We start from the raw sequence: 25,015 nt of genomic DNA, 5'->3' as shown, positions 1-25,015 counted from the left end.
GCTATCATTTTATTTTCCCACCGCCACCCTCCGCACGATCACCATCGACCGGCTCCTCACGATGCTGCTCCTATAGCGAAAGCCGTCTCCAGGTTGCATCCATGTCCTACACACACGCGCATACACAACTACACACACACATGCACACACAAACACATACACCTACACACACATACACAAACACATACAAACATGAAGACACCTACACATACACACACACAAAAACAAACACACACATACACACAACTACACACACATTCATGCTTGCACACAGACACAAACACATATATCTACACATACATACACTTACCCCCCCCCACACACACATTCATACACACAACTAACCACACACTTACGCCAGCACACAGACACAAACACACATGCCTACACATACCCCCTACACACAAACACACATACTCCTCACACACAAACACACACGCCTACATACACACATTCGTGATTGCGAAAAACATAATTTGAATTCAAGATGTCAAAATTCAAATTAATTTTTCTTTTTTGAGCAATCACGATTGCTTATTGTTCTCATTTGACCGTTTTTGGTGTCCGTGCCTTTTTCAATTTGGACCAGAAGCCTTTGCAGCACCACCGCCCACCGTCCTCTGCTGGCGGCGCGGCGCGGCTGCTCCGGTTTTGAGCTATCCGCTTCTCCTGGTTGGAGGCGTCCATGTCCTACACAAACGCACGTTCACACACACACACATACACACACACGACTTCACACACATGCACACACACACACACCTACGTGTATACACACAGGTCTACGCACACACACAACTATGCACAAGTAACCGCCCAGGAGGAGAGGCAGACTTGGGGGAGGGGGGACAGGAGCCGTTATAGAAACAATAACTCCAATGAGTAGGGTCCTGTCTCAGTTCGTGATTGCGAAAAACATAATTTAAATTCAAAATTTCAGAATTCAAATTATTATTATTTTTTTTTTTGAAAGATTACTTGATTGAAAGTGTCCCTAGCTAGGTATCATCTTCGAAAAATTTTACAGTATTAGAGTCTCGAAAATCCGAGGTAATTGGGGCTCGCGCCACCTCGGATAACTGAAAACTAGGATTATCCGAAGAACTGTTTGGACTACATAAGGACACGCACTGTTTACTTCTTACGTTATGAAAAGGAAATATTGTCTCTTCGAAAAATTTATCACTCAAATTTCAAGATAAATCTATGTTTTAATTGACCCTAAACGAGTTTTGATCTTTTTTTTTCTTTCTTCATGTCTGCACGTTCTAATGTGTAAATTTGCAGGCAACCAAAAAATGCCGTTTGATCTCCTCGAATACATTTTGATGAGTTTTGTCGTGACATTTGTATCTATGTGTGAGCGTGCGTATGTACCTGACATTATACAAAAACGTTAGTCATAGAAGGGGAAAATTTCGTATATACGAATCTTACAGCGCCAAGTTTGCACTTTCCTTTTTAATTTCAATCGGATGTTCTAAAAGAGATGTTTGTTCGTTCTTTGAAGTAAAACAACTATCTCCTAGGGCCTCCCTTGCTTAAACGATCACCTAGGTAACTTCAACTGTTTATTAAACATTTTCTTTCTCTGATTGCAACCGTAAAGAAAAAAAAACATTAAAATTCTTTTTTCCTTTTTAAAATATTGCAAAATATGGAAAGAAACAAATGATTAAGCCTTTTTTTTTAAATAGAACTATATTATTTTTCTTACTTTGAAATAAAGTTTGCAGAAAAGACAAATGAGAGGTTACCTTTTTTAAAGATGTTAACTTAAACGTGGGAGGATAAAGCGCAGTATCTATAGAGATGAATATTTGAGACATAAAAAGAAACGTGTTTTGCATTCGATACTAACAACAGCAAAATGATGGAATTTGATCTTTTTGTTTTTTCAGTGGAAAGCAAATAAGCAAGCTTGTACAAGAAAGCTGAAGTACAAACCATGACGAAAATGCAAAAAAAATAAATAAATAAATAAATAAAAATTTGCCGATACTGCTCTTTACGTTCCCATTGCAGTAATATTCAACTCATTTTTTTCTTTTTTGTAGTAAAAGAAATAAAATATCTTGATGTGAACGAAAAGTTTCATGACGTATATGGTGTTACACTTTCTATCAACATGTTTAATTTCCTAAGGAACATTGAAATAAAACATAAACTTTTACCGAAATTTAACAACAGTAAAAGTTGGATAGAACACGACATTAGTCTGAAATAATCTGAGAAAAAGTCATTAAAAATACTTACTGTTTAATTAGGACTTAAAACGATATACTTAATAAGTTAAATCACATCAAAATATCCATTAAGAGAACGTTATCATAACTAAAATTATAATTCTAACTTACTGAATAAGTGATTACGATAATTAATAAATTTTAAATTTAAGAACAATAAAACATGAAGGAAATAACTTACTGCGAACACATTCCAAAAACGTATCCAAAAGTATGAATAACTAATTTTTAAATCTATAACTTAAAAGAGTTAAAAGTGACAAACATTTCGCGATGTAAAATTTCATAAAATGTTTCGAAGATCTAAAAATTGAAAAAACGCAATATGTTGCCAATTTTTAGAAAAAATCACATTTGAGAAAATTTAAAATATTATTCTATGGAATTTAAAAAAAAGAAAGATTTATTGAGCAAATAAATTACAATTTTGTAAAGGTGAATTCTGAAATGGCTGATTGGCCAAACCATAGACTAATAATAAGAGTAGACCGAGCTATGGCAACCCTTTTGCTGCTCATAAACCAAACCATGTGACTGGTGGATATCCTAGCAACAGCGGGCGTTGATCGTAGCAGACGATCAACGCGAGCGAGAAATAAAATAAATAGAATTGATGAAACACGGAAGAATGATCTTTTATGGAGTCTGATTTGTAAATTTGTTATTCTAAGTTGTAAATATTTTGTTAATATAGTGAGTTTTTAGTTTAGATAGTATTGTGCATTTTCTTTATTCAATTTTAATAACTCTCTAAGCAATTAAAGATGCATGCGCCCAAAAAGAATCGGCAAACGGTAAGATTTTTACCTACAATTTCAATTTAAGATACCGATTAGTAAATTTTTGCGTTAACGCAAAACGTTTACGCCATTACGTTTACGCCAACGCTGATGTAGTAGTTCCGAATGAAATTAAAGTTACTGAAAACTGCGATCAAAAACTAATTACTAATGTCAAAATAATGTATAACTAAAAGAAAAACAATTCAATCATCTCTGCACCTGGGGAAAAAATTATAATAAAAATACATTACGTCTTAAAATACATGCCGAGTGCCAAACTATAGATAATCCTGCCAGCTGGCAACCATGCCGCCAAAGTTTTCGCCGAGCCTTCCACCAGTCACATGATGTATCCATGAACCGATTTTTTTCATTAGCAAGTCTGGGGAAGCTCGGTCTACTCTAGGGTTACCAAAATTGCTCCGTCGCCAAGGTAAGGTAGCGGGTTGCCAGAATGAAATATTTATTGCCACGACCCGGTTACCGTAATTCTACCAAAAACACCATGCAAAATTACCCTTCCAAACATTGACGACAGATATTAAAATACTTTTAAGAAATTAAAATTCGAAAGATGGGTTTTGAAAGCGTAACCATGGAAACATGAAATAAAATAAGTTTAAGATATTAAAAATGCAAATGAAGAAATAAACAGTGGATTCAAAAAGCGTAACCGTGGAAACGTGAAAATAAAAGAGTTGACAACCTGAATCAAAATGACATGTTTCGAAATTGATTTAAAAACGCTTGTAACTTTTTTTTCCTTTGAAGATAGAAGTTAATTTTTTCGACCATAGGTCGACATATTTCTGGAGTAAAAAATGTCGCTTTTTTCAATGGTGTCAAAAAGAAAACTGTGGGACAATTCCTTCACTTTTTACTGATAGAGTTAATGAAGAAAGTAGTACCTAAATTTCAGCTAAGCCTAAAAAAGTTCGAGCTAAAAACGCAAATTACTCCCGTCGTAATGAAGTTAGAGCATCGAAACAAATTGCTTAGAACGCAGAAATTTCTACCCTTTTCAACGATATATAATATTAATATGTGCAAGTAATTTTTCACCTCTTTAATAACCAATAATAGGCAATTTACGTGAAATTTGGGCCTAAATTGGAATAAAAAAAGAACTATTTATCGGATTTTTTTTTTAATAATAGCCTATGTTACTCAGTGAGAAGGCACCTTTCATATAGTGAAGGAATTTTTCAAATAGGTGCAGTGGTTCCGGAGATGACCTCGAACATATAAATACACAAAAATTCGTTCTCTCTCTTTATAACATTAGTAAAGATTTGTTTTCAAATAAAATGTTTTTGACTAGTGGTACCCTCGAAAAAACGGGTCAACAATGAACGCTACCTACTGGAGTTTAGGGTTCATCAACTGGTGACTTCAACTAGCAAAATACAGTCGGACCCCTGATTAATGAACCTCTATTTAACGAATTTTTCTTTTTCCCCGACTAAAATAAAGGCAAAAACCCCTATTTACCGAATAATAAACCCCGAAATAACGAATTTTTTCAACAGCCTTTTTTTTTTTTTTTTGTTGTTTTGAGTTAGGAAATATTGAATTGTTTTCCAAATGACACATCCATCTAGTCAGAAGCAGAAAAGGACTTTTCTTGGAATCAGCCATTTTTAGCGGACGAGGGGACAACCAATGAATAGTGATTCTGATGCAGAAGACGATAATGAAACTTCCATTAAAACTTACATTTTCAAATGCTTTACATTGCTTGGACACTGTAAAAACATATCTCATGCAGTAGGCTGTTAATGACACAGTATTTTCTTCCCTCTATAAAGTAGAAAGATAACTATTTCCAGTCAAGTATCAAGGAAATTGTCAAACACCTATTACTTAGTACTTTAAAATTTCAAATTATCTAGTGCGTAGTCATGGAACGCTGAACAAAAAGTGTACACTTTCTAATCATGGATATATTTGTGCAGTTGCTTATTAGGCAGGGTTGGCCGGATTGGACCCAATTGGGTTGGACCCAATGGGTTTTTTTGAAAAAACCCATTTAAAAAAACCCATTATTTAGCCCACTTTTGGGTTTTTTAAAATTTTCTGAGAACGTTTTTTTAAAAAATAATTAATTTAAATACTTTTAAATTTAAACTTCTTTTTTATTTCTTCTTCACAATAGGCAATGGACATAAAAAATGAATTTTGAACTTTAATAGTATTTCTTAACACTTAAAGGCATTAAAAAATGCTTCAAAGATTTTAAATAAATATATTTAACTTTTTTCCTTCAACTGGTCAATAAGGAGCTCAAATTATCTTGACTAAGTCCTGTCACGTCAGATTTTCTCAATATTTGCAGATTGTACAAAGGATACTACTTTAGCTAAAAGGCTCTCATGTGAATTATTTTCTGCAAACCAACACGTCACAAAACTCGAATAAACAAGGTATATTTTTTAGAAATTAACAGGTTTTACAAATGGTCGGACAGAAAATGGAATAGGATGTACAGTATTTTCATTATCTTACGAAAAAGTTTAATATTTCTTACTCTGTACACAGAAATAGAAAAACAGGCAACATAAAATTCAAAGAAATGTCTTGATTAAGCTGGAATTCAGTAAAAAGGGATTTAAACTCCTTGAAGTTCTACAGTAGTTTTGCATAACAAAATGAAATACAATAAAGTAAAATACAAAAAAAAATGTCCAAATTAAAAACAAACAAATAAACAATAGATTTTATCACTCAAGAAGTAACTTTGCCTAACTGTTGGTAATCATGGAAACTAAAAAAATCTGAAACTTCACCATTCTTGAATTTTGTCGTCTTTTATACCTTTCTTCAGAAAACGCTGAATTTTCCAGCTTTTTTTATCAAGACAATTTTTGTGCTTTGTCCATATACTTATGCTACAATATGCTACGAGTACCCCACCTTTCCCCTAAAAAAAGACAAAAAACCCACATTTCTTTTAAAAACCCCAGCTTTAGTTGGGTTTTTTTGGGTTTTATTTAAAAAAACCCAAAAAACCCTGGGCCCATGGGCTTTTTTAAAAAAACCCGGGTTTTTGCCAACCCTGTTATTAGGGCTTTTAGATAGTAAGTGCATTTTTATTAACATGTTTTATTAGTTTCACCTGTATGTATTTATGTATGTATGTATAAAGTTATCTATGTACCTTGTAGAGAAATCTTGCAGCTCAAATTTCGCCCACTTCCTGCGTTCGGATTCTTTTTAAATTTGGCACGCGACCTCAGACCCGATGACAATGCAATATTCTATAATCAAATTAATTAATTAACTCTTTTAATTGTTAGTTTCCTCCAATTTTAATCAATATTTTGGCATAAATCCAACAATGTGAAAAAGGAAAAATTAAAAAAAAAATACATTAAAAAATGCTCGCAAAAATTATTTAAAAATATCTACAAAAACCTTTAATTTTTCTGCATCAGACAAAATTTGTTCCAATGTTCCAAGGTAATTAGAACATGGAAAATAATTGTTTTTAACTAATTTCATCCCAAAATTTAGGTGAACCTTCAATTGGAAATTCATTGCTGATCAGACCATTGTTGAACAAAACTTTTATTCAAATGCATCTCAAATTTTCAAAGTAATATAAATATGATTTCCGCAAACATACATCGATGACTCACAGTAGCTTCCCATCGAGGTGCCTTCGTCTTAACTTTAAGATATTACCTCGCACTCGTTTTATAAATAATTTCGTCGCCTCCAACATAATACTAAAAAACAGAAAAATAAAATAATAGTTTAAAAAACTTAAAAAACATGCTTTCGTAGCAAAATGAACTGAAAAGTGAAAAATAATCTTTGGATGATAGTAGTTGACCAATCACTTAATTTTAATGTAATACAAAAAAGCGTGGGGGGCTTCTTATCAGCTGTCTTGAATTTCTTCCATTTGTTGTCCATGCAGAATGTAAATAGACAGCACCCCACGGTTTTTTGTATTACATTAAAATTAAGTGATTGGTCAACTACTATCATCCAAAGATCATTTTTCACTTTTTAGTTCATTTTGCTACGAATGTAATAATCGGTATCTTAAGTTTGAATTTCAGGTAAAAATCTTACCATTTTCCGATTCTTTCTGGGCGTTTGCATCTTTTGACTTCATGGAGAGTTACTAAAATTGACTAAAAAATCACAGTACTATCAAACGAAAAAAAAAAATCAATATATTAACAATATTTACAAATTCAAAGAACAAGCTTTGCAAATCGGACTGTATTAAAAAAATCATTTTCGTTGTTCTAACGATTCTATTTATTTTTTATCTCAATCAGTTCACTTCAAATCAGAAAAGCGGTGAGCGAAAGGAAAAGTTCAAAAAATAAAAGTTCAAGGCTAACCTTGATCGCGACAACGAAAGCGTGTTTTTTAAGTTTTTTAAACTATTATTTTATTTTTCTCACCTCGATATTACTAATATCCCCGATTTATCGTATAAAAGTTTCGGTCCGGATGAATTCGTTAAGTTGGGGTCCAATTGTATCACCAAACAAGCAATTGCTTCGTTCAAATGTAGAAGCAATTTTCACCCGTTATACCTTGATGGGCGATTTTCTAGTTTGATTAATATTAAAGAACAAGATCAACACATTGTTCGAAGAAAGCGAATTTATTTTTGACCATAGAATGCATTTATTTTAACGTATCTCAAAAATATATATTATACTCTTATACATTGTCACTACACATCATTCTGTACTTTCTACAATAAAAAGAAGAAGAAAAAAAAAACTCGAATGATTTTTCTTCGATGGAGTTTTAAATCTTGCCGCATGGACATATCCAACAATGAATAAAATTTTTCTGCATCTTTTCCTTGAAAATTTCAAATTTATAAATGTTCTTTTACCAAATCGTTGGACGATTCAAAAAATGCTGTTTTTACAACGTAAATGTACAAATATGAATGACAGGCTCGATGAGAGATTTGAGACTAGAAAAAATTGTTTAAACATGGTAGTCAAGGAGATAAAATGAAATTGTTAAGGTAAAGTTTCGTATTTGAAATTTACTTCCAAACCGCTCTGTTTTCCAAAATACAAACGGTTTAAATTCTTATGATTTAGTTAGTGTTAGCAATTTCAAGTTCTCAAGAAACTAATGCTAATACTACATTCAAACCACTTTTCTCTATTGCGCTGTTGTTACCATCATGGAAAAATGGTTTGTAACTCAAAAATTTATTCATATTCAAGCAACAAAGCAAACGTTACCTAAAAGTTTATCAAATTTTGAGTGTTAAACAGTCTGTGTCATCAAACAAATGCCAAAACATGAAAAAAATAAAAAAAATTAAAGAAAGTTATAAACGAATCTTTTGAAATTGGTTCTAAATTGGTTATGATTAGAATAATCTTGAGCATTTATTGATTAAAGTTTTCTTAACGTAAAAGATGTAGTTTTTTTTTTGTTAAAAAGCTATGAGCTTTCAATTTTGTTGAAAAAGAAAAAAAGCGTCTAGATAGTATACTTTTGTGGCATGTGCTTATTTTCATGGATGGAATTTTTGTGAGAGAGATAAAAAAATTCGACATTATTTGAGAAGAAAGCTCCGACAACTTAACTAGTTTCCCAAAAAATACAAAAACCCGCTTGGAAATTTAATACATCTTGAATTTTATCGAAAATAAACCTATGTAAGTACAGGAAATTATCAAAAGTATTTAGCTTAATTTTTCTAACGATAAGCATCGAAATATATTCCCATTTTCTGTAAGCATTTTATCTCCTTGACCGTGATATTAATGAACAAATCCATTCGCCATCTGATACTGCTGAGTGTCAACGATGACACTGGTGTACTGAGGCTGTACCCCTTGCGTCACATTCGTACAGGCGAACTCGCCATTACCCGAACCGACACAGTACCCCTTGTCCGTCGCGAACGAGTCACACTTGGACACGAGTGCGTACTTAATACCAGAGTCTGCAATGAGTGGAGGCTGCTGCTGCCTGTCGAAATAGCAAGAGTCGTTGTAGGGTGAAGAGTCCGATGGTGAACAGCAGCCGGTGAAAGTGTTCCTCTGATGGTGAAACTGTTGCTGAGGTTTAGCAACATCGGCAGAGGTCAACCGCTGGTTGATGTAGTCCGTTGGCGCTGTTGACGAACCACTGCCGAGTTGCAGATTCGCGTTGGTGATCACTGACTTGTACTGGTTGCGCTGGACACCGACTAAGGCACTGGACGGTTGCTTGTTGCTGCTGCTGTTGCTGTGGTGGAGGGGCGAAGACGCAGACGATGTGGATCGCGGCGAGTCTTGCGACCTCCCGTTTTGGAAGGTCGTGTCTAGATCCGACTCGGACAGTACAGAGTCGGACGGACTGCTGAAGGCTCCCACCGCCGTGGCTGGGGCGTAGAGTAGGTGGTGGTTCAAGTCGTGTGGTGGAGGCGGCGGTGGTGCCACGTAGCTGCACATGTCTGTTCCTGGTGGCTGGGTCGCCACTGCACAGGATAGGGGCTGTATGGCTTCGGGTTGCTCCCCGTCCGGAGACGAAGACAGAGCTTCGCAACCAGCAAAGGGGGGATAGCCATGAACTGCATACCTGGAAGACAATGAACTTGAGATGAAGCAGAATCTTTAATATCTACGTTTTTTGAGAAAGCGAGAAAGCTAAAATAGAATAGGTGTGGACGAAGAAAAATTTCAAGGGAAGAGTGAGTGTGTAAAAGATAAAATAAAAAGTTAAAAAAAAAAAATTAATTTGAATTTTGACATCTTGAATTCAAATTATGTTTTTCGCAATCACGAGTGTGTGTATGTAGGCATGTGTGTTTGTGTTTGTGTGGGGGGGGGGTGTTTGTGTGTACGAGGTATGTGTGTTTGTGTCTGTGTGCTGGCATAAGTGTGGCGGGGGGGGGGGGTATGTGTATGTGTGTGTGTGGGGGAGTATGTGTATGTGTGTGTAGGCATATGTGTTTGTGTCTGTGTGCAGGCAGGAATGTGTGGGTAGTTGTGTGTATGTGTGTGTATGTATGCGTATGTGTATGTCGGCATATGTGTTTGTGTCTGTGTGCAGGCATGAATGTGTGGGTAGTTGTGTGTATGTGTGTGTATGTATGCGTGTGTGTTTGTGTGTGTATGTGTTTGTGTGTGTAGGTGTATGTGTGTATGTGTTTGTGTGTGTAGGTGTATGTGTGTATGTGTATGTGTGTGTATGTGTGTAGTTGTGTATGTATGCGCGTGTGTGTAGGACATGGATGCAACCTTTCGCTATAGGAGCAGCATCGTGAGGAGCCAGCCGGTCGACGGTGATGGTGCGGAGGGTGGCGGTGGGAAAATAAAATGATAGGACATCAAAAACAGTCAAATGAAAGCAATAAGCAATCGTGATTGCTCAAAAAAAAAAACAGTAATTTATTCTATTTTTTGCGGACATGTGAATATTCAATAACAATGCCATCCCTTTCATTAATGTTGTGAAAGTTACTAATGTGCACACCATCCTCACCCAGATCCTAAATTATCTCAAAAACATTCAATTATTTTCTTCCTTCATGGATATCACATATTTTAATAACAATATGTTTACGCCAAAGTTTTGTGTGGCAATGTTAAATTTTATGTGTGAAATTATCTATTTTTTTTCTTATTAACTACTTTTAGCCAACCTAATCTTCTCCAATTTCCTACTGCACTACTTGTATTAACCACATATGGCGGAGGCGGTTTAGCGGAGACGTCATCCTCATGTCAGTGTGCAAAGGAGGGCGTGGAACCTGAATGGTTGATATTCCCTAGTCTAGAGAAGAGACTGATGTAGTCATGGGGGAGGCTGGGAAGATTTCGTGCCCCCAGTGTCCTCACAATCATGTGAAAACTACTCATCCTTCCTCTTAATAGTATCTAGTAACAACCAGGTTCCAGGTGGTACAATACAAACCAGCGCCACTGGCAAGACAATAACTGAAGCGGGATAAAATTCATTCATTATTCCTTAAGTCATAATAGTAATGGAAGGAAAATCCATTTAATACATCCGCATTGAATAATTTATTGGAGAAAATTATTTCTCTTCTCAGAAGCTTGCTGCACATGCTCTTTTGCAAAGTTGCAAAGCTTAGTCATGATATCTTATGACGAAACTTGAGTTGCGGTTTTTGTCCGTCAGTTTTCAGAGTTGGAGTAATTTCTGCTCTGATAAGGTGAAATGCTCTTTATATTTTACCAAAGAAATGACCAGGCTTAATTTAACTCAACTTAGCGATAATCTCAAACCATTAAAAAGAAAAACTTCCGGTTTAAAATTTGCAATCCACCCCTTTCAAAGGTAAGCTCAAACGAGGATGGTCTTACACTGTCACATAAGATTTCACGGAACTGGTAACATTTCAAGAAACTGGAAAAGTTACCCAAGACTCACACACACACCTGTTTCATATTTGCTACTTTGAACTAAATATGCTATAAATGGTGACTGACGTTTATTTATGTGACACATAATTGTAATTCAGCATGTAATACCTTTTATTACTAGTAAGGATATTCAAGTGATATAGTTTTGCATTAATTTTTGCTATTTTTACTTCCTTTTACAAAAAAGGAAGTATTGTATTCGCGAAAAAATTTTCACTCAAAAATCGCCCTTAATTTCCATTTTGCTCACCCCCAAATGAATGTTGAGTTTTTTTTCGATTCGACCACATGCGGAAAAGTGCCTAAGAATGTATAGACACGCGAAATATCCATTTTGACCATCACCGAGGTAATTACAACGACTTTTCTCGTGACGTCTGTATGTATGTGCGTATGTGCGTATGTATCTCGCATAACTCAAAAATGGTATGTCCTAGAAAGTTGAAATTTGGTACATAGACTCGTAGTGGGGTCTAGTTGTGCACCTCCCCTTTTGGTTGCTTTCGGATGTTCCTAAGGGGGTCTTTTGCACCTTTTTGGGGGGAAATCATTGTTAATTTCGATGTAAACTCAAGTGGCGTTATAATTTGTCGGACACTTGGCGATATATCGCCAGTCTTTTGGTCGCCAAGTTTTGTCGCCAACTTGGCGACAAATTTGGCGGAGTTTTTTTTTTTTTTTTTTGGTTTCAATTTGGCCATTGTTGGTGATATTTAGAGAATAAATTTTGAATCACATTAAAATAGCGAATAATGGGGAAATGACATTAAATTGGAGTAAAAGGAAGTCATGTGATGCACACATCAGCTCGTTTTTTAATCTTTCGGTGGAAGAAATCAATTTGAAATATACAGTACACATAGTTTTTCAAAAATAATGACCCAATTTGACATACCGTCAACCTGAACAACTTTACCAAGTGCGATAACTTTGCCGGTTTTTGAAAATGATGATATTTGGCTCACTACTGCGTTCCAAAACTAGTTAATAGATGCGTAGTGAATCCATTACCCAAAGACACTACCGCATCTATTGAAGGCCACCATGTGGTACGGCCTGGGTCAACGCTAAACCCCACCTCTAGCCCCTTCCAGATGTTTGATTAGATCTGCAACTGTTCGGCTGCTTTGGGGTGATAAATTATGCGGGCAGTGGGCGCCACCGGACCAGATCGTATATCTAAATCCACATATAGGTACTGTAGGGGCGCGTTACCTGTTACTGCGGTTGTAGTGGCGGTAAAACCTACGTCGGTAATTGCCGTGGTTGCGCCATTGTGTACCGCGCATATTGGGGACAGCCCTATCTAAAACCATATTTTTAACTTGAAAAATCCTTTCAACTCACCTTTCTTCTCTTTCATAAGCTGCATCTATGTGCGACATGGGGGAAAGTCTCTGATGTGGGTAATGTGGCAAGAAGCCGCTGCCCGCTGGATCCAGAAGGCCCATGGCGACGTGAGGGGAACTGGGGTATTGCGGACCGGGATTGGGGCCCCCCATGTCACCATACGGAGAATGTCCAACCGCAGAAAATGCAGCGTGGTGCAGAGGAAAAGCATTCATCTCGTACAAGCAGGGATCTGCAGTTTCACCTGGGGAAGAGTTTACATTGAATATAAAGAAAATATATGCAGAAAATATAAATGGCATTTAAGGTAATAATGCCCACCACAGTGGAACCTTGATGCTCTAGTACATTAAGGTGCCACTGTGGTGGGTAATAAATGCCATCAGCAGTTAAAAGTGGATCAGAAGCTCATAAGTCTTAGATGAAGTAGCATTCGAAAGGCAATTGGGCACTGATAAAACAGCAACTTGCTGTTTTGGGTTTCAGCAGTGATGCAAATTGCAGGATTGTCTGTATGAATATGACGAGGAAATTGTTACTCACTTTTTATGTGATTGTGAAGTGTTTGCCACTTATAGATTTCAATATCTGGATCGACACAATTACAATCGAATCTACGGAGGTTCATTATATTCCCATTGGATGCTTGCTGAATCTTGCTTCAGCAACCAGTATCTTTTAGAGACCAATGGTTTGGTTCTTACTGGTTTCTATAGTTGGGGCAAACTTAACTTGGCAGTATTGTGAAGGCTAACTTCTGGAATGGAGATTATTCATTTCAACGAAATGGCTTTCCATCGGTCCCCTGATTTTTCTTTCCTTCCTTCAGCGTAGTACAATCGAACCTAGGGAGATTCATGACATTCCCATTAAATGCTTGCTGAATTTTGCTTCAGCAACTAGTATCTTTTAGAGACCAATAGTTTGGTTCTTACTGGTTTCCATAGTTGGGGCAAACTTAACTTGGCAGCTTCTGGAAGGGAGAGTATTCATTTCAACGAAATGGCTTTCCATCGGTCACCTGATGTTTCTTTCCTTCCTTCAGCGGTAGTAAAATCGAACCTAGAAAGAGTCATGACATTCCCATTGGATGCTTGCTGAATTTTGCTTCAGCAACTAGTATCTTTTAGAGACCAATGGTTTGGTTCTTACTGGTTTCTATAGTTGGGGCAAGCTTAATTTGGCAGCATTGTGAAGGCTACACAGATCCTAATTACAGTATTATGAAGGTGCCAGTTTAGGTTATAGGCACCCTCCCACCAAGGACGTAGCCAAGGGGTGGGTCCATGGGGTCCGGACCCCCCCCTTCCCGAAAGACTCCTCTCCTTTTTTCTCAGTTGTTGCATCTCGCATCAACAAAAATTTTCCGAAAGACAATAATTTTATAAAAGGCAGCATTCTCCCCTGAAATATTCCCAGTAATCGGCAATTTTCTCAGCGCTTGAGTCAATTCAGAACACGAGAACCTCGTGCAACAACTGCAGGTTCCCAATTTTCGTCCGTTTTTTGCTGTGTCACCTACTCCGTCCGAAACGGGGAAATGTCCCTTTCGACTTTCAAACCAGCTGGGTCCTGTGACCTTGAAATTCAGCCCCTCTCCTTGGTCCATCAAATTGCCATTGGCAAAGTAAAAACAAGCATTTATTGCCACTTCCGCCGTATCCCACATTCTAATTGGCGTGGTTTTCTTTATTTCTTTCTCTTTTCTTTTTGGATTTTCGTGGATTTCGTAGACGCATGTTGTACGAAAGACAGTCAGAGTGAGGTGCGTTCCTGGTGAATCAGTAATTGAATTCCGATTCTTTTCTGTTTTAACACGCAGTTTTTATCTATGTCATACTTATAGGAAACATATCTTGAACAAAAAATTGTATGCAAAAGAAAATTAAGTTTACCCAAACTAGGTAAGTCGCAGTGCTCCCTTTTAAAGTTTACTTAATAATACCAGCAATTTTACGTGTTAATATGTTTTTCCATTTAAAAACTAATTTTAGATTCTAAGCCAGCAGCGAAAAAAGAAATTCTACACATTTCGTGTGTTTGAGGATGAGAAAAATAATTATTGATTTTTTTTTCATTTTAACTCTTATATTTTTGGCATGGTTCATTTCAGATTCATTTTATTTTTTGATAAAAATTTTATTTGAACTTTTAGATTACTTTTAACATCTCTCTCCTTTCTGAGTAACAAATTACGTAGATTTTTTACTGATGTTTTCCCCCCAATATTTAAGCATGATCATGGAACATATTAAATGCCCCCCCCCCCCAAAAAATCGTGTTTGAAGGTAAAATAAATAAAATAAATGAATAAATAAAACTTGAAGTTGATGTAGCAAACTTTTTACGGTATAAAAATTGTATAGAAAAATTAAATTGAAAATTACTTGAATATTTTACTGTGATCAGTTTATGAAATTACAAGTTCGGCCATATTAAGGCATGTAATAAGTAATTTATTAGAAATTATTACTTTTAAATCTTACTGAATTGTGATTCTATGATCCCAAAAGAAAAAGTTTTTAATTGACGAAAAAAAATCTTATTCGATGTTGTTCCATAAAACATATTTGTATTTGCATCATTGGAACACATTTTCTGATTGTTATTCACTGGCTTTGTACTAAGGAGTTATTTAATTATTAGCATCTATGCATCCATCTTTAGTAAATTGTGATGGTAGCATTAAATGTAACAAAAAACAGGCATGTGCATTTAACTATAAATTACTAGGTGAAAATTACCGCTATTTACTGCGTTACAAGCAAAGAAACAAAAAAGGTGAATACGAGGTAAATGTTTTTGAGCTTTTCTTTTTGAGCTTTTCTTTTATATATTGCCTTTTTTTAAACACTTATTTTCTTCAAGCTAAAGATATTTACTATTTCTTACAATAGAGCGTTTTGCTAACATCGTATTGAAGAAAAAAAATCATTACCTGCGTCGTAAAATATGATATGTACTGTTGTTAAAATTAACAACATGTTGTTAAAATAAAATTACACAGATGCTTAATTTAATTCATTAGGTATACATTCCATTAATCGTCATGTAAAAGATCCCTTAGGTCGTTTGACTGTGAATACTCTTGACAAAATTAAATTCCTTTTGCAGTTTCGCATCGAAGAGAGCTCAGGTGTTTCCATCTTGTGGAAACTGGGCATCAAATTTTCCTGTGACATTCACATCCGCGCCTTAAGGGTGGCATATGAATGACTGGATGCCATATCGTTGGTTCGCACTTGTTCCGCAAAAGGCTAAAGCCTCTAACACAGCCCCGTTAGAAAGAAAAAAATAATGATAAAATACGCCTTTTCCGATATTTAAATTTTTTTCGAACAGCTTTCACCCTTTTTAGCAATAGCGACTTCACTTGAGAACACCATTTATTTCTTGCTTCTCTTTTTTTTTCCAGCTAACTGAAATCACTGTGTCAGTTGGCTGAAGAAAGAAAAAATATATATATTGTTACGAATTCTGTAAATAGTAATTATTGTAGTAACATAACCTGTAAATAGTTTCCCGTAATGAATATACAACCCCTTAACATATGGCTCAAGTATACAACCCCCTATTCTTTTTTTTCTTATTTCATTCACTGATTTTATCAATGGAAGTGTAGTTGTAGAACGTCGTAGCAATTTCTGGAATATTTGAGAGATTTCTTTTCGGTGTATTCAAGCCGTTAGCGATGGATAAACAGTTAGTTTCGATTGATATTTCGAACTGAGAGCATTTTGCTCTGTTTATAGCGAGGCATTTCGCTGTGTTGTTTTCGTATTTGGAAGTAAATACGTGTGTAAACGTTGAGTTTACGGTGTTGTGTGATAATTGCTTAATTGCTGATGAATAATTTAGCAGTTGTTGAAGATCTTTCCTGTACATAGTGTAAATAAATTTCCTGTGTTTTTATCAAGAACTGTGTCTTCATTTCAAGAAAGTGGAAGTCGCACCGAATCCGTTACAATATATATAATGGTTGCAACAAAGGAAGCCTCCGTCCCTCAAAGAGTTAATAGTTTGTTCAAGCTTTTAATTGATGATTAGGAATGATAATTAGAAAACGGATAAGATTGGAAATATCATTCTATTTCGTGTTATCAAAAGAATATTATAAATGTAAATAAATAAAAACCAATTCAAGCTTTTTAAATGAAACCTTGTTAATATTTTCGTTGAGAGAGTTGTGGGATTTTGCCTGAAATGCTGTTCAAATCGGACAGGGTTACGTTATGTAACATTCATATAGTTATACATTCGACTCCATAGATATAGATTTATTTATCCTCATACAAATAATGCCGATGATCGAGTAACCCGCGTGTTTCAACAATGAATTCGCACCACGGCATGATATGTAATTCGATAATATGTTTTGATAATGTTTAACATGCAAGAAAAGGCTTTATTGTGACAAGGCTGAACTCGATCCGGTAACTTGAACAGTTTTACTGGTAAGACTGTGTCATATCAGAGGAATGAAGAAACGAAAACAATGAACGCTATCTACTGGAGTTTAGGGTTAATGTACTGGTGTTAGAGTTAAAATTTCAACTATCAAAATATCACCAAACAGGCAATTGCTTCGTTCAAATGAAGAAGAGTTGAAGCAATTTTCACCCGTCATGCCTTGACGGGTGACTTTCTAGTTTTCAAATAAAATGGCATAAGTACAAATGTACATATTTTGTTGAAATATATTACAAAGCTTTAATATTTTATTAAATTATCGCATGCATTTTCCAAGTAATTTCTAGAACAGTTTTCGTTTTCCGTTTTTCTTTTATTGTGCCCTTTTTATTAACAGAAAATATATCACTTATTTTCAGGAGGACAAAGGTTCACCCATATTTGGAATCTTTGTATGTGATAACCTTCAGTTTAATGTTAATTTACAAACTGACAATAATTAATTTACCACTTAACATAAACGTTTTGTTAACTAATTTTAACTAATGACTCTATTAATTTCAATTATTTAATTAATTTTAATTAATTATCATATTTTAATGATCAGTTTTAATTGGATTTATCTTAGTCTTGTGTAATTATCAGCTACTAATTCTGCTTTAGCATGCCTCCTCTTTTGAAGTTCGTGCAACCTTGGACCCCCCCCTTAACAAAGTTCTAGCTACGTGCCTGCTCCCACCCAACTATAGTAGACACCAAAGAAAAATCTTGTAGAGACGTTTGTTTGGGAATACTCAATAGACCTTTGGTCACAGGGATTGAGTCAGTTCAGACCCCTTTTGCTCATTTCATTTTAAAGTGGTGTGTGGAATATAAAAAATTTCGTTTGCAGCCATTTCTATCTTACCTCTTATACAACTGAGACTCGAATCTTCGTAGATGTACGGAACTTTTCTGCTCTTTGCCCTGTGATGCTTGCTTCTGGTTGGCGCTGCCGATGCATTGCCGTTCGTATTGCTGTTCGGGGCTGAGGCAGAAGAGGCGGGGTAGAGTTGCTCCTGTTTTCTTATTTGTTCTACTTCCAGCTGTAAACTGTCTGCTTCTTGTTTGCTGCAATGAAAATGGTTTTTAGAAATGAATTTTTCTGAATATTCTATTGTGCCTAAAAAAAATTGCAAGAGATGTGCTACTACTCAATTTAAGTAAAACAAGTTTTTCCTCATTGTTAAAGTGTAATTATTTATAAATTTTAGTTTGTGGAATGAAATGAGTTTGGATTTCTTGAACTAAACGAACTTGTAGTTATAAAACTTCATTTTTTGTATGAAAAGGAAATTATATACATTTTTTACTGATAAACAGATACCAACTACCAGAGATTGACGTATTTCCCGCAAGTCTGATGGGAGTAATGGAGGTTCAGAATTCATCGAAGACTTTTTGGAATTTTATTTTACTTATGTATTTATTTTGGCTTGAAAATAAAAGAAAAAAAGGTGAAGCTAACATTCAGGATCATTGAGATCGATTGCTGGTTTTCCAGTAAGCGAGGTAAATAAAAATGTACACGCCATTTATTAAATTATATTTATATTATTTACATTTATTAAAACAAAATTTCACAAACCTTATGCATAATATTCACAACTATTGGTAATTTTTTTCTTATATGATAAATTTCAAAGCATGAGAAGCAAAGGTCAAACTCCCAATCTGGACAGAAATACCGAGTTTCCTTTCTATATCGCTTAGAATTAATCCCTTTCCAACTCTGACTCCATAATGTGCACAATGTTAAAAAATATTTTATCTCAGAGCACAAACCACGTGCATTCACAAGGAGTATAAGTAGTAGTACGAACAAAATATAGTTGAATTGTACTGACATCTAGTTTAAAATTGACTATCTCTAGTAACATTGAAAATAGTCTGACACAGCCATCTAGTGTGTAAAATAAGGAAGAAAAAATCTGGGCGCAAGAGATGGATACATTTATTTTTTTTAATTTTATTTTATTTATTTATTTATTTATTTTTTTGTACGATTTTGTGTGTCGTTTGAACGATCTAGCTCGAAAATATCACGGGTAAGAGAAATAGGAGGTGAAAGCTCGCCCTGAATTTTAAGATTGAGAGAAAAGTGGTTAATAACTTGCAGTTTATTTTGTAGATGGTAAACTCATGGAAATAGGAGCCGAAAGCTCACCCCATGATTTTGAGAGCAAGAAAAAAGGGATTAATAACTTGTAGTTTATTTCGTAGGTGGTAAACTCAGGAGAAATGAGAGACGAAAGCTCACCCCATGATTCTGAGAGCAAGAGAGAAGGGATTAATAACTTGTAGTTTATTTTGTAGATGGTAAACTCACGAGAAATGGAAGACGAAAGCGCACCCCATGATTCTGAGAGCAAGAGAGAAGGGATTAATAACTCGTAGTTTATTTTTTAAATGGCAAACTCACGAGAAATGGGAGACGAAAGCTCACCCCATGATTCTGAGAGCTAGAGAGAAGATATTAATAACTTGTAGTTTGTATTGTAGATGGCAAACTCACGAGAAATGGAAGACGAAAGCGCACCCCATGATTCTAAGAGCAAGAGAGAATGGATTAATAACTTGTAGTTTATTTTATCGTTGGTAAACTCACCAGAAATAGAAAACGAAAGCTCACCCCATAGTTTTGAGAGCAAGACAAGAGAGATGTGATTAATAACTTGCAGTTTGTTTTGTAAATGGCAAACTTACCTTAAAACGTAGTTGACACTGACGATACAGTGAGGTCGAGAGGAGCGAGTATTGTGGACTACAGTTGCGTAGCTCTGCATCCAGATCCATCCCCCGTCTTTGACGAGAAATCGATAGTACTTCGTCGTCACTTGACCCTTGTGCAACACTGGAAATTATTATTTGACAACTTAAAATCGATGTTTTAGCAGAAACGTTTACATAAAATCAAACTACAGTGGCGGTTGAAATAGAAAATGTTTTTTAAATTATTTTTTGAACAGCAACATTTTTAAAGAGAATCAGAAACATTTCATAACATTTGCTTTCATACATTTGCTTCATAACATTTTTCTATTATTCTAGTCCTATCGGAGAGATTTTTCTATGTTACAAAACATTCGGAAGCTATCCCGGAAATTTTCAGGTACCAAATCTTTTTTATGTTACGCAACCTCCCCCCCCCGCCCCCGATGGCAGAACATAGATCTAAATACAACTTGGAAAGGGGATAATCGTCCTTTCTATTCTCAATATAACAAATAATTTTCATATCATGACTTAGCAACCAGCAGGGGCGGATCTAGAGGAGGGCCAGGGGGGCCATGGTCCCTCCCAAAGCCTTGTGATTGTAGGATTTTTTTAAAAAGAAAAAAAAGATGGAAAATATTATAAGAAAATAACAAAATTTAACACGTTTTTTACATTAAGAGAAATTTAGGCCTTAAGAAGGAAGAAATTAAGAAGGAGAGAAATTATATCTCTCTCCTCGAAAAAGAACTATTATTTCCAAAATTTTGCTTCTTCGTTTACATCATATCTTGATTCCAACTTTAGACAGGACGTTCTCTAAATGCTGTTGTCCTCAGAGTCACCTATTGCTCACGAGACCAAAGAGAGCCTAAATTTGCGTATTTATGGCTTTAGTTTCGAAATTTTTCGGAGGGAGAGCTCACAAATCCTCCATCGCTTTCTCTAATACGTGCAAAAATAGCTTAAAATTAGATTTTTAGAGCGTCTAAGGTAAAATATTAAGGAAGGGGGGATTCCAAACACCCTCACTCTCCCTTTAGAATCATTCATTTTAGTAATGTTTCTCGAGAGTTTGTTCAAAAATTTTGGATGGCCCCTCCCAAAATGATCGGCTAGATCCGCCACTGGCAACCAGCCTGTAAAAGTAGAATTTCTTCCTTTACAGTTACTTTAAAAAAAAAGAATCTTTTATATCGTCTAAATGTCGACAAAGTTGTGAATGAGGCCTATCTTAGAGCAGGAATCAGTATATAGAGGGAGGAAGTCCAATCATTAGCTTAGCTAAAGCTGGGGGGGGGGGAACTCCAAGTCACGTGACTCAACAACGACGAATGGTTGACACGTTTTGCATAGCACTAGAGAAATAAACCTGATTTCTCCCACAATGCTTTACTTTAAAATCCATCACGTAACTTGGGGTCTTAGCTTCACAAATGAAAGTTTTCACTCTCTCCATTTTATTTCTTCTTAATAGTATATACCTACGTCTTTTCTTTTTACCCTGAATAGATTTCAAGGTTATGAAACCGAGGCTGCCTACGTCTCACGTGATTGACAGGTGCGACATGGTCATGAGGCTGAGAGTACTTCTATAAGTCACTTAGTATGGGATTCGTTATTTTGCTTTTACTTTTTCTTCTTTTTACACGAAGACGTGAAAATATTAACCCACAAACGTATGTTCATACATCAGGCAGCTTCACACGTTTTAACAGAAATAATTGATTTAAAAAAACCACGTTTTAGAAGCTATACGTATTTTTTGTTTTCAAAGTATACTTACACGTATCGTGTGAATATCGCATCTGTACACAGTCTGAGCCATGAATGTAATGATATAAAGTCTTTTCTATGAGATCTTGCGGTTGATACCCTGTCAGATGAGTTACCCTGAAAAATAAAGAAAAAAAGTGTGAGGAAGAAGAAAAAGACGGAAATAGCATTTCTTTACTTTTTTAGTGCTTAATGATAAGTATAGTCTCAAGCAGGGCTGTCCAACTGGCGGCCCGCAAGCCGCATACGACCAGCCAACACATATTGTGCGCCCCGCATCGATGTTGACGTACATCGATGTTGACATTCCTGCCCTTGTCAAGAAGGCGGATCGGCCTCAGTTTTCCCATTAAAATGTAAGCGAATGGTTTTATAATCCTTCTGTTTCATTGTTTTATAATTAATAATTCAACTATTAATTGTTATTGTAAAAGAGAAAAGAGGTTATTGTTCAACTTTTTCAAACTGCGGCCCGCCAGGTGAACAGTGACCGAAATTCTGGCCCGTGGACTCTTTGCAGTTGGACAGCCCTCTCAAGCAAGGAAGACTCAGACAGGAACAGGACTGGTTGACCAGTAGATCTCGAGCTCGTATTCAGTCAATTGCAACAATATTCTGCAACTTTTTTTTCCAGAGTACCATGAATAAACATTATTTTTTGTAAAAAAAAAATCTACTTCTAAAACAAAAGTTACTCAAAGCATTTTTGGGAATTTGTATTATTGCTGGAAGTGCAGCAAATTTCTAATATTTAAGGAAAAAAATTTTTTAAGTAGGAAAGCGCTGTTAGGAAGAGCATTTAACGAATGGCGCAGAGAGGGGAGAGACTCCCCCTCCCCCCACCCCGGAAGTCGATCTTAGTGTTCGCCTAACTATGAAAGTAGATCGGCACAGAATTTAGGTGGCCGATCGCTGAAACGGTCGAGATTATAATTTTCTTCAGTTAAAAACATCTAAAAACGCCTGAAAACGGCAGCAATGTACATAAAGCCGTTTTTATGGATTTATATGCAACTAACGTCCCAAAAACCAGCAAAAATATATGCAGTTGCATATACACGTATATTGTACCGATGCGATTTCTCCAGATTGTTTGCTATTTCGATTCAATGTGTGGGGTCGATCTAGAAATTCTTTCCCAGACCACACTCATCGTGAGAATAACATGTTACGCTGGTTCAAAAAATCAGTAATCCAACGTCAGAAAGCACAAATATTGCAAAATATTGCAGACACGTGTTTCGGTGTTACAAGGAACACCTTTTTCAATGCAAAGAAATGTGAGCTTCTGGATGAAAAGTCATCCGAGAAAAGGGGAGTTACACTTCTCGGATGACTTTTCATCCAGAAGCTCACATTTCTTTGCATTGAAAAAGGTGTTCCTTGTAACACCGAAACACGTGTCTGCAATATTTTGCAATATTTGTGCTTTCTGACGTTGGATTACTGATTTTTTGAATTTTCAGCACAAAGGTATTTATTCGTTATTTATGTTACGCTGGTGTTTTATATCTGTCACCAAAATGGAAGCTGGATAATATAGGACCACATGTAAATACGGCTTTTGCTCCCCTTTTCTGAGAAATGTTCGAAATTATATCTTCAGAATAGGTGAATTTTATCCGAAGCTGGACATTTGTTGTGCACATAAACTTTCTCCGTTTGGTGTGATATGATGTCTGTGACACTATAGGGAACATTTTTCAACCACCTTGTCAACGCAGTTGAAACCTGACAGCAGAAGGAAAAGATCTTAACGTATTTTTATCAACATCGTCTGACTGTTGTAAACAGGGGTGCATTCCCCGCCAAACGAATCCCCGTATATAAGAGAAAGTAAATAGGTCAAACGAAGAGAGACTCGTAGAGTGGAGAGCTGGGGAGTCACGGACGATGGCTCTCGAGGTTCAAAATATCTTGGTAGCATTAAATAATCTGTAATTTGTAACATAGCTGTGAATATTGATTGCATTAAACGTCTCTAAAAGACCATGCATTCTCTTGTCATCTTTACACAAGAAGTGGAAACGGTACAATGTGGATGTGTATAACCTGGGCTTTACTTGTAACCTTTTTTACTTTGAAAAATTACCTGGCGTCCAGAAAGATGAGTCTCAAATCCATGTTGGCTCGAAACATGAACATGTTGGAGTACATCTTGATTTCGGTGATGGCGCTGGGAGGGAGGGAATGGCCCACCGCCACCAAGCCCATGTTCTGGAAGCACGTCCCGCCCCCGTCGTACGGAGATTCCAAACGCTGGACTTTCAGGTAGCCGCTGCAATGGATCACCTGCGCCACAGACCATCGAGATTTTAATTAATTACTTTCGCGTGTATAAAATGCAACAAATATCAGATGCAGTGGCGCACACAAGGGAGGGGTCCAGGGGGTCCGGACCCCTCCCATAGGTTTTGTTTTTTTCCCCGATTGATTACGGTTGTAAGTATTTTGTACGTAAAATATTTCCAAGCAAAGATAACAATAATTTTAGTTCTAATAAAAGAAAAAATAAAATCGTTCTCTAAAAGATTTTCAAAAATATTGTGCACTTTTCCTATAACAAATGACCTAAAAGAAGCAGAATGGTGATTATAAATGAACACACTATAATAACGATGTTTTTAGTTTTGTCTTTATAGATTAAAATGAGATTCTATGAACTTCTATAACCATATGGTGCTTCTACAACGATGAATTTGCTTTGCTGAATCCATTTCTTAACTATAAGAAAAGTAAAAGCGTAAAATTATTTTGCTTTCTGGTAATTTGTTTAAGTATGTTTCATTACAAAATGCTAATTATTTATTCAATAGTTTATTTTTTACTGTTTTCCGTTCTCGCGAATCGACAAAATCAAGTCAATATGTTTAACGACGTATTGGGTCATAATATGAAAATGAGGCTTTCGATCTTGGACCCTCCCCTTGCAAAATTCCTGTGTGCGCCACTGATCAGATGTGTCATAAAAAATATCGCGTAAAACAAACAAGCAGACAAAAATGTATCAAATAATAAATTGAATTTGTACAAAATACTGACAGCCTGGTTATGACATCCACAGACTGCCTAGTTTCGTCCTTGTTATGGACCCATAAGACTGGAGTAGGCAGTAACCAATATGGCGGCAGACGTCATCTCTTTGAAGCAGAGATTACCAACAAACTGGTAGCTGAAACCGTTTTAGCATGCCAGCAAAAGTCCGTAAGCAATGGTGCAATTCAATTCGCAAATGAAGGTAAAAGCTTAGGTAATAAGCAGTAATTTACTACACTTAAGCCAAGGCTAAAACACACCTATATAAGTTAAATATTTCAGTGAACAA

General features: G+C 35.9%; 1 protein-coding gene across 1 annotated transcript in view; it reads right to left on the bottom strand.

Moving 5' to 3' along the window:
- Nucleotides 1–8,645: 8,645 nt before the first annotated feature.
- The window catches only part of LOC129235120 (single-minded homolog 2-like), a 159,867-nt gene continuing 143,497 nt past the window's right edge, over nucleotides 8,646–25,015 (bottom strand). Inside the window, exons 8-13 of the mRNA XM_054868809.1 lie at nucleotides 23,783–23,982; nucleotides 21,701–21,807; nucleotides 19,906–20,053; nucleotides 18,068–18,270; nucleotides 12,748–12,994; nucleotides 8,646–9,589 (exon numbers count right to left, since the gene is read on the bottom strand). Of these exons, the coding sequence (XP_054724784.1) occupies nucleotides 8,788–9,589; nucleotides 12,748–12,994; nucleotides 18,068–18,270; nucleotides 19,906–20,053; nucleotides 21,701–21,807; nucleotides 23,783–23,982 (1,707 nt within the window). The 3' untranslated portion in view covers nucleotides 8,646–8,787. The remainder of the gene's footprint in view (nucleotides 9,590–12,747; nucleotides 12,995–18,067; nucleotides 18,271–19,905; nucleotides 20,054–21,700; nucleotides 21,808–23,782; nucleotides 23,983–25,015) is intronic.

This window comes from Uloborus diversus, chromosome 2 (genome assembly GCF_026930045.1).
Source record: "Uloborus diversus isolate 005 chromosome 2, Udiv.v.3.1, whole genome shotgun sequence".
In the NCBI taxonomy this organism is placed as follows: Eukaryota; Metazoa; Arthropoda; class Arachnida; order Araneae; family Uloboridae; genus Uloborus; species Uloborus diversus.
The sequence above is the reverse complement of the archived record's forward strand: the minus strand, read 5'-3'. Positions and strand labels throughout refer to the sequence as shown.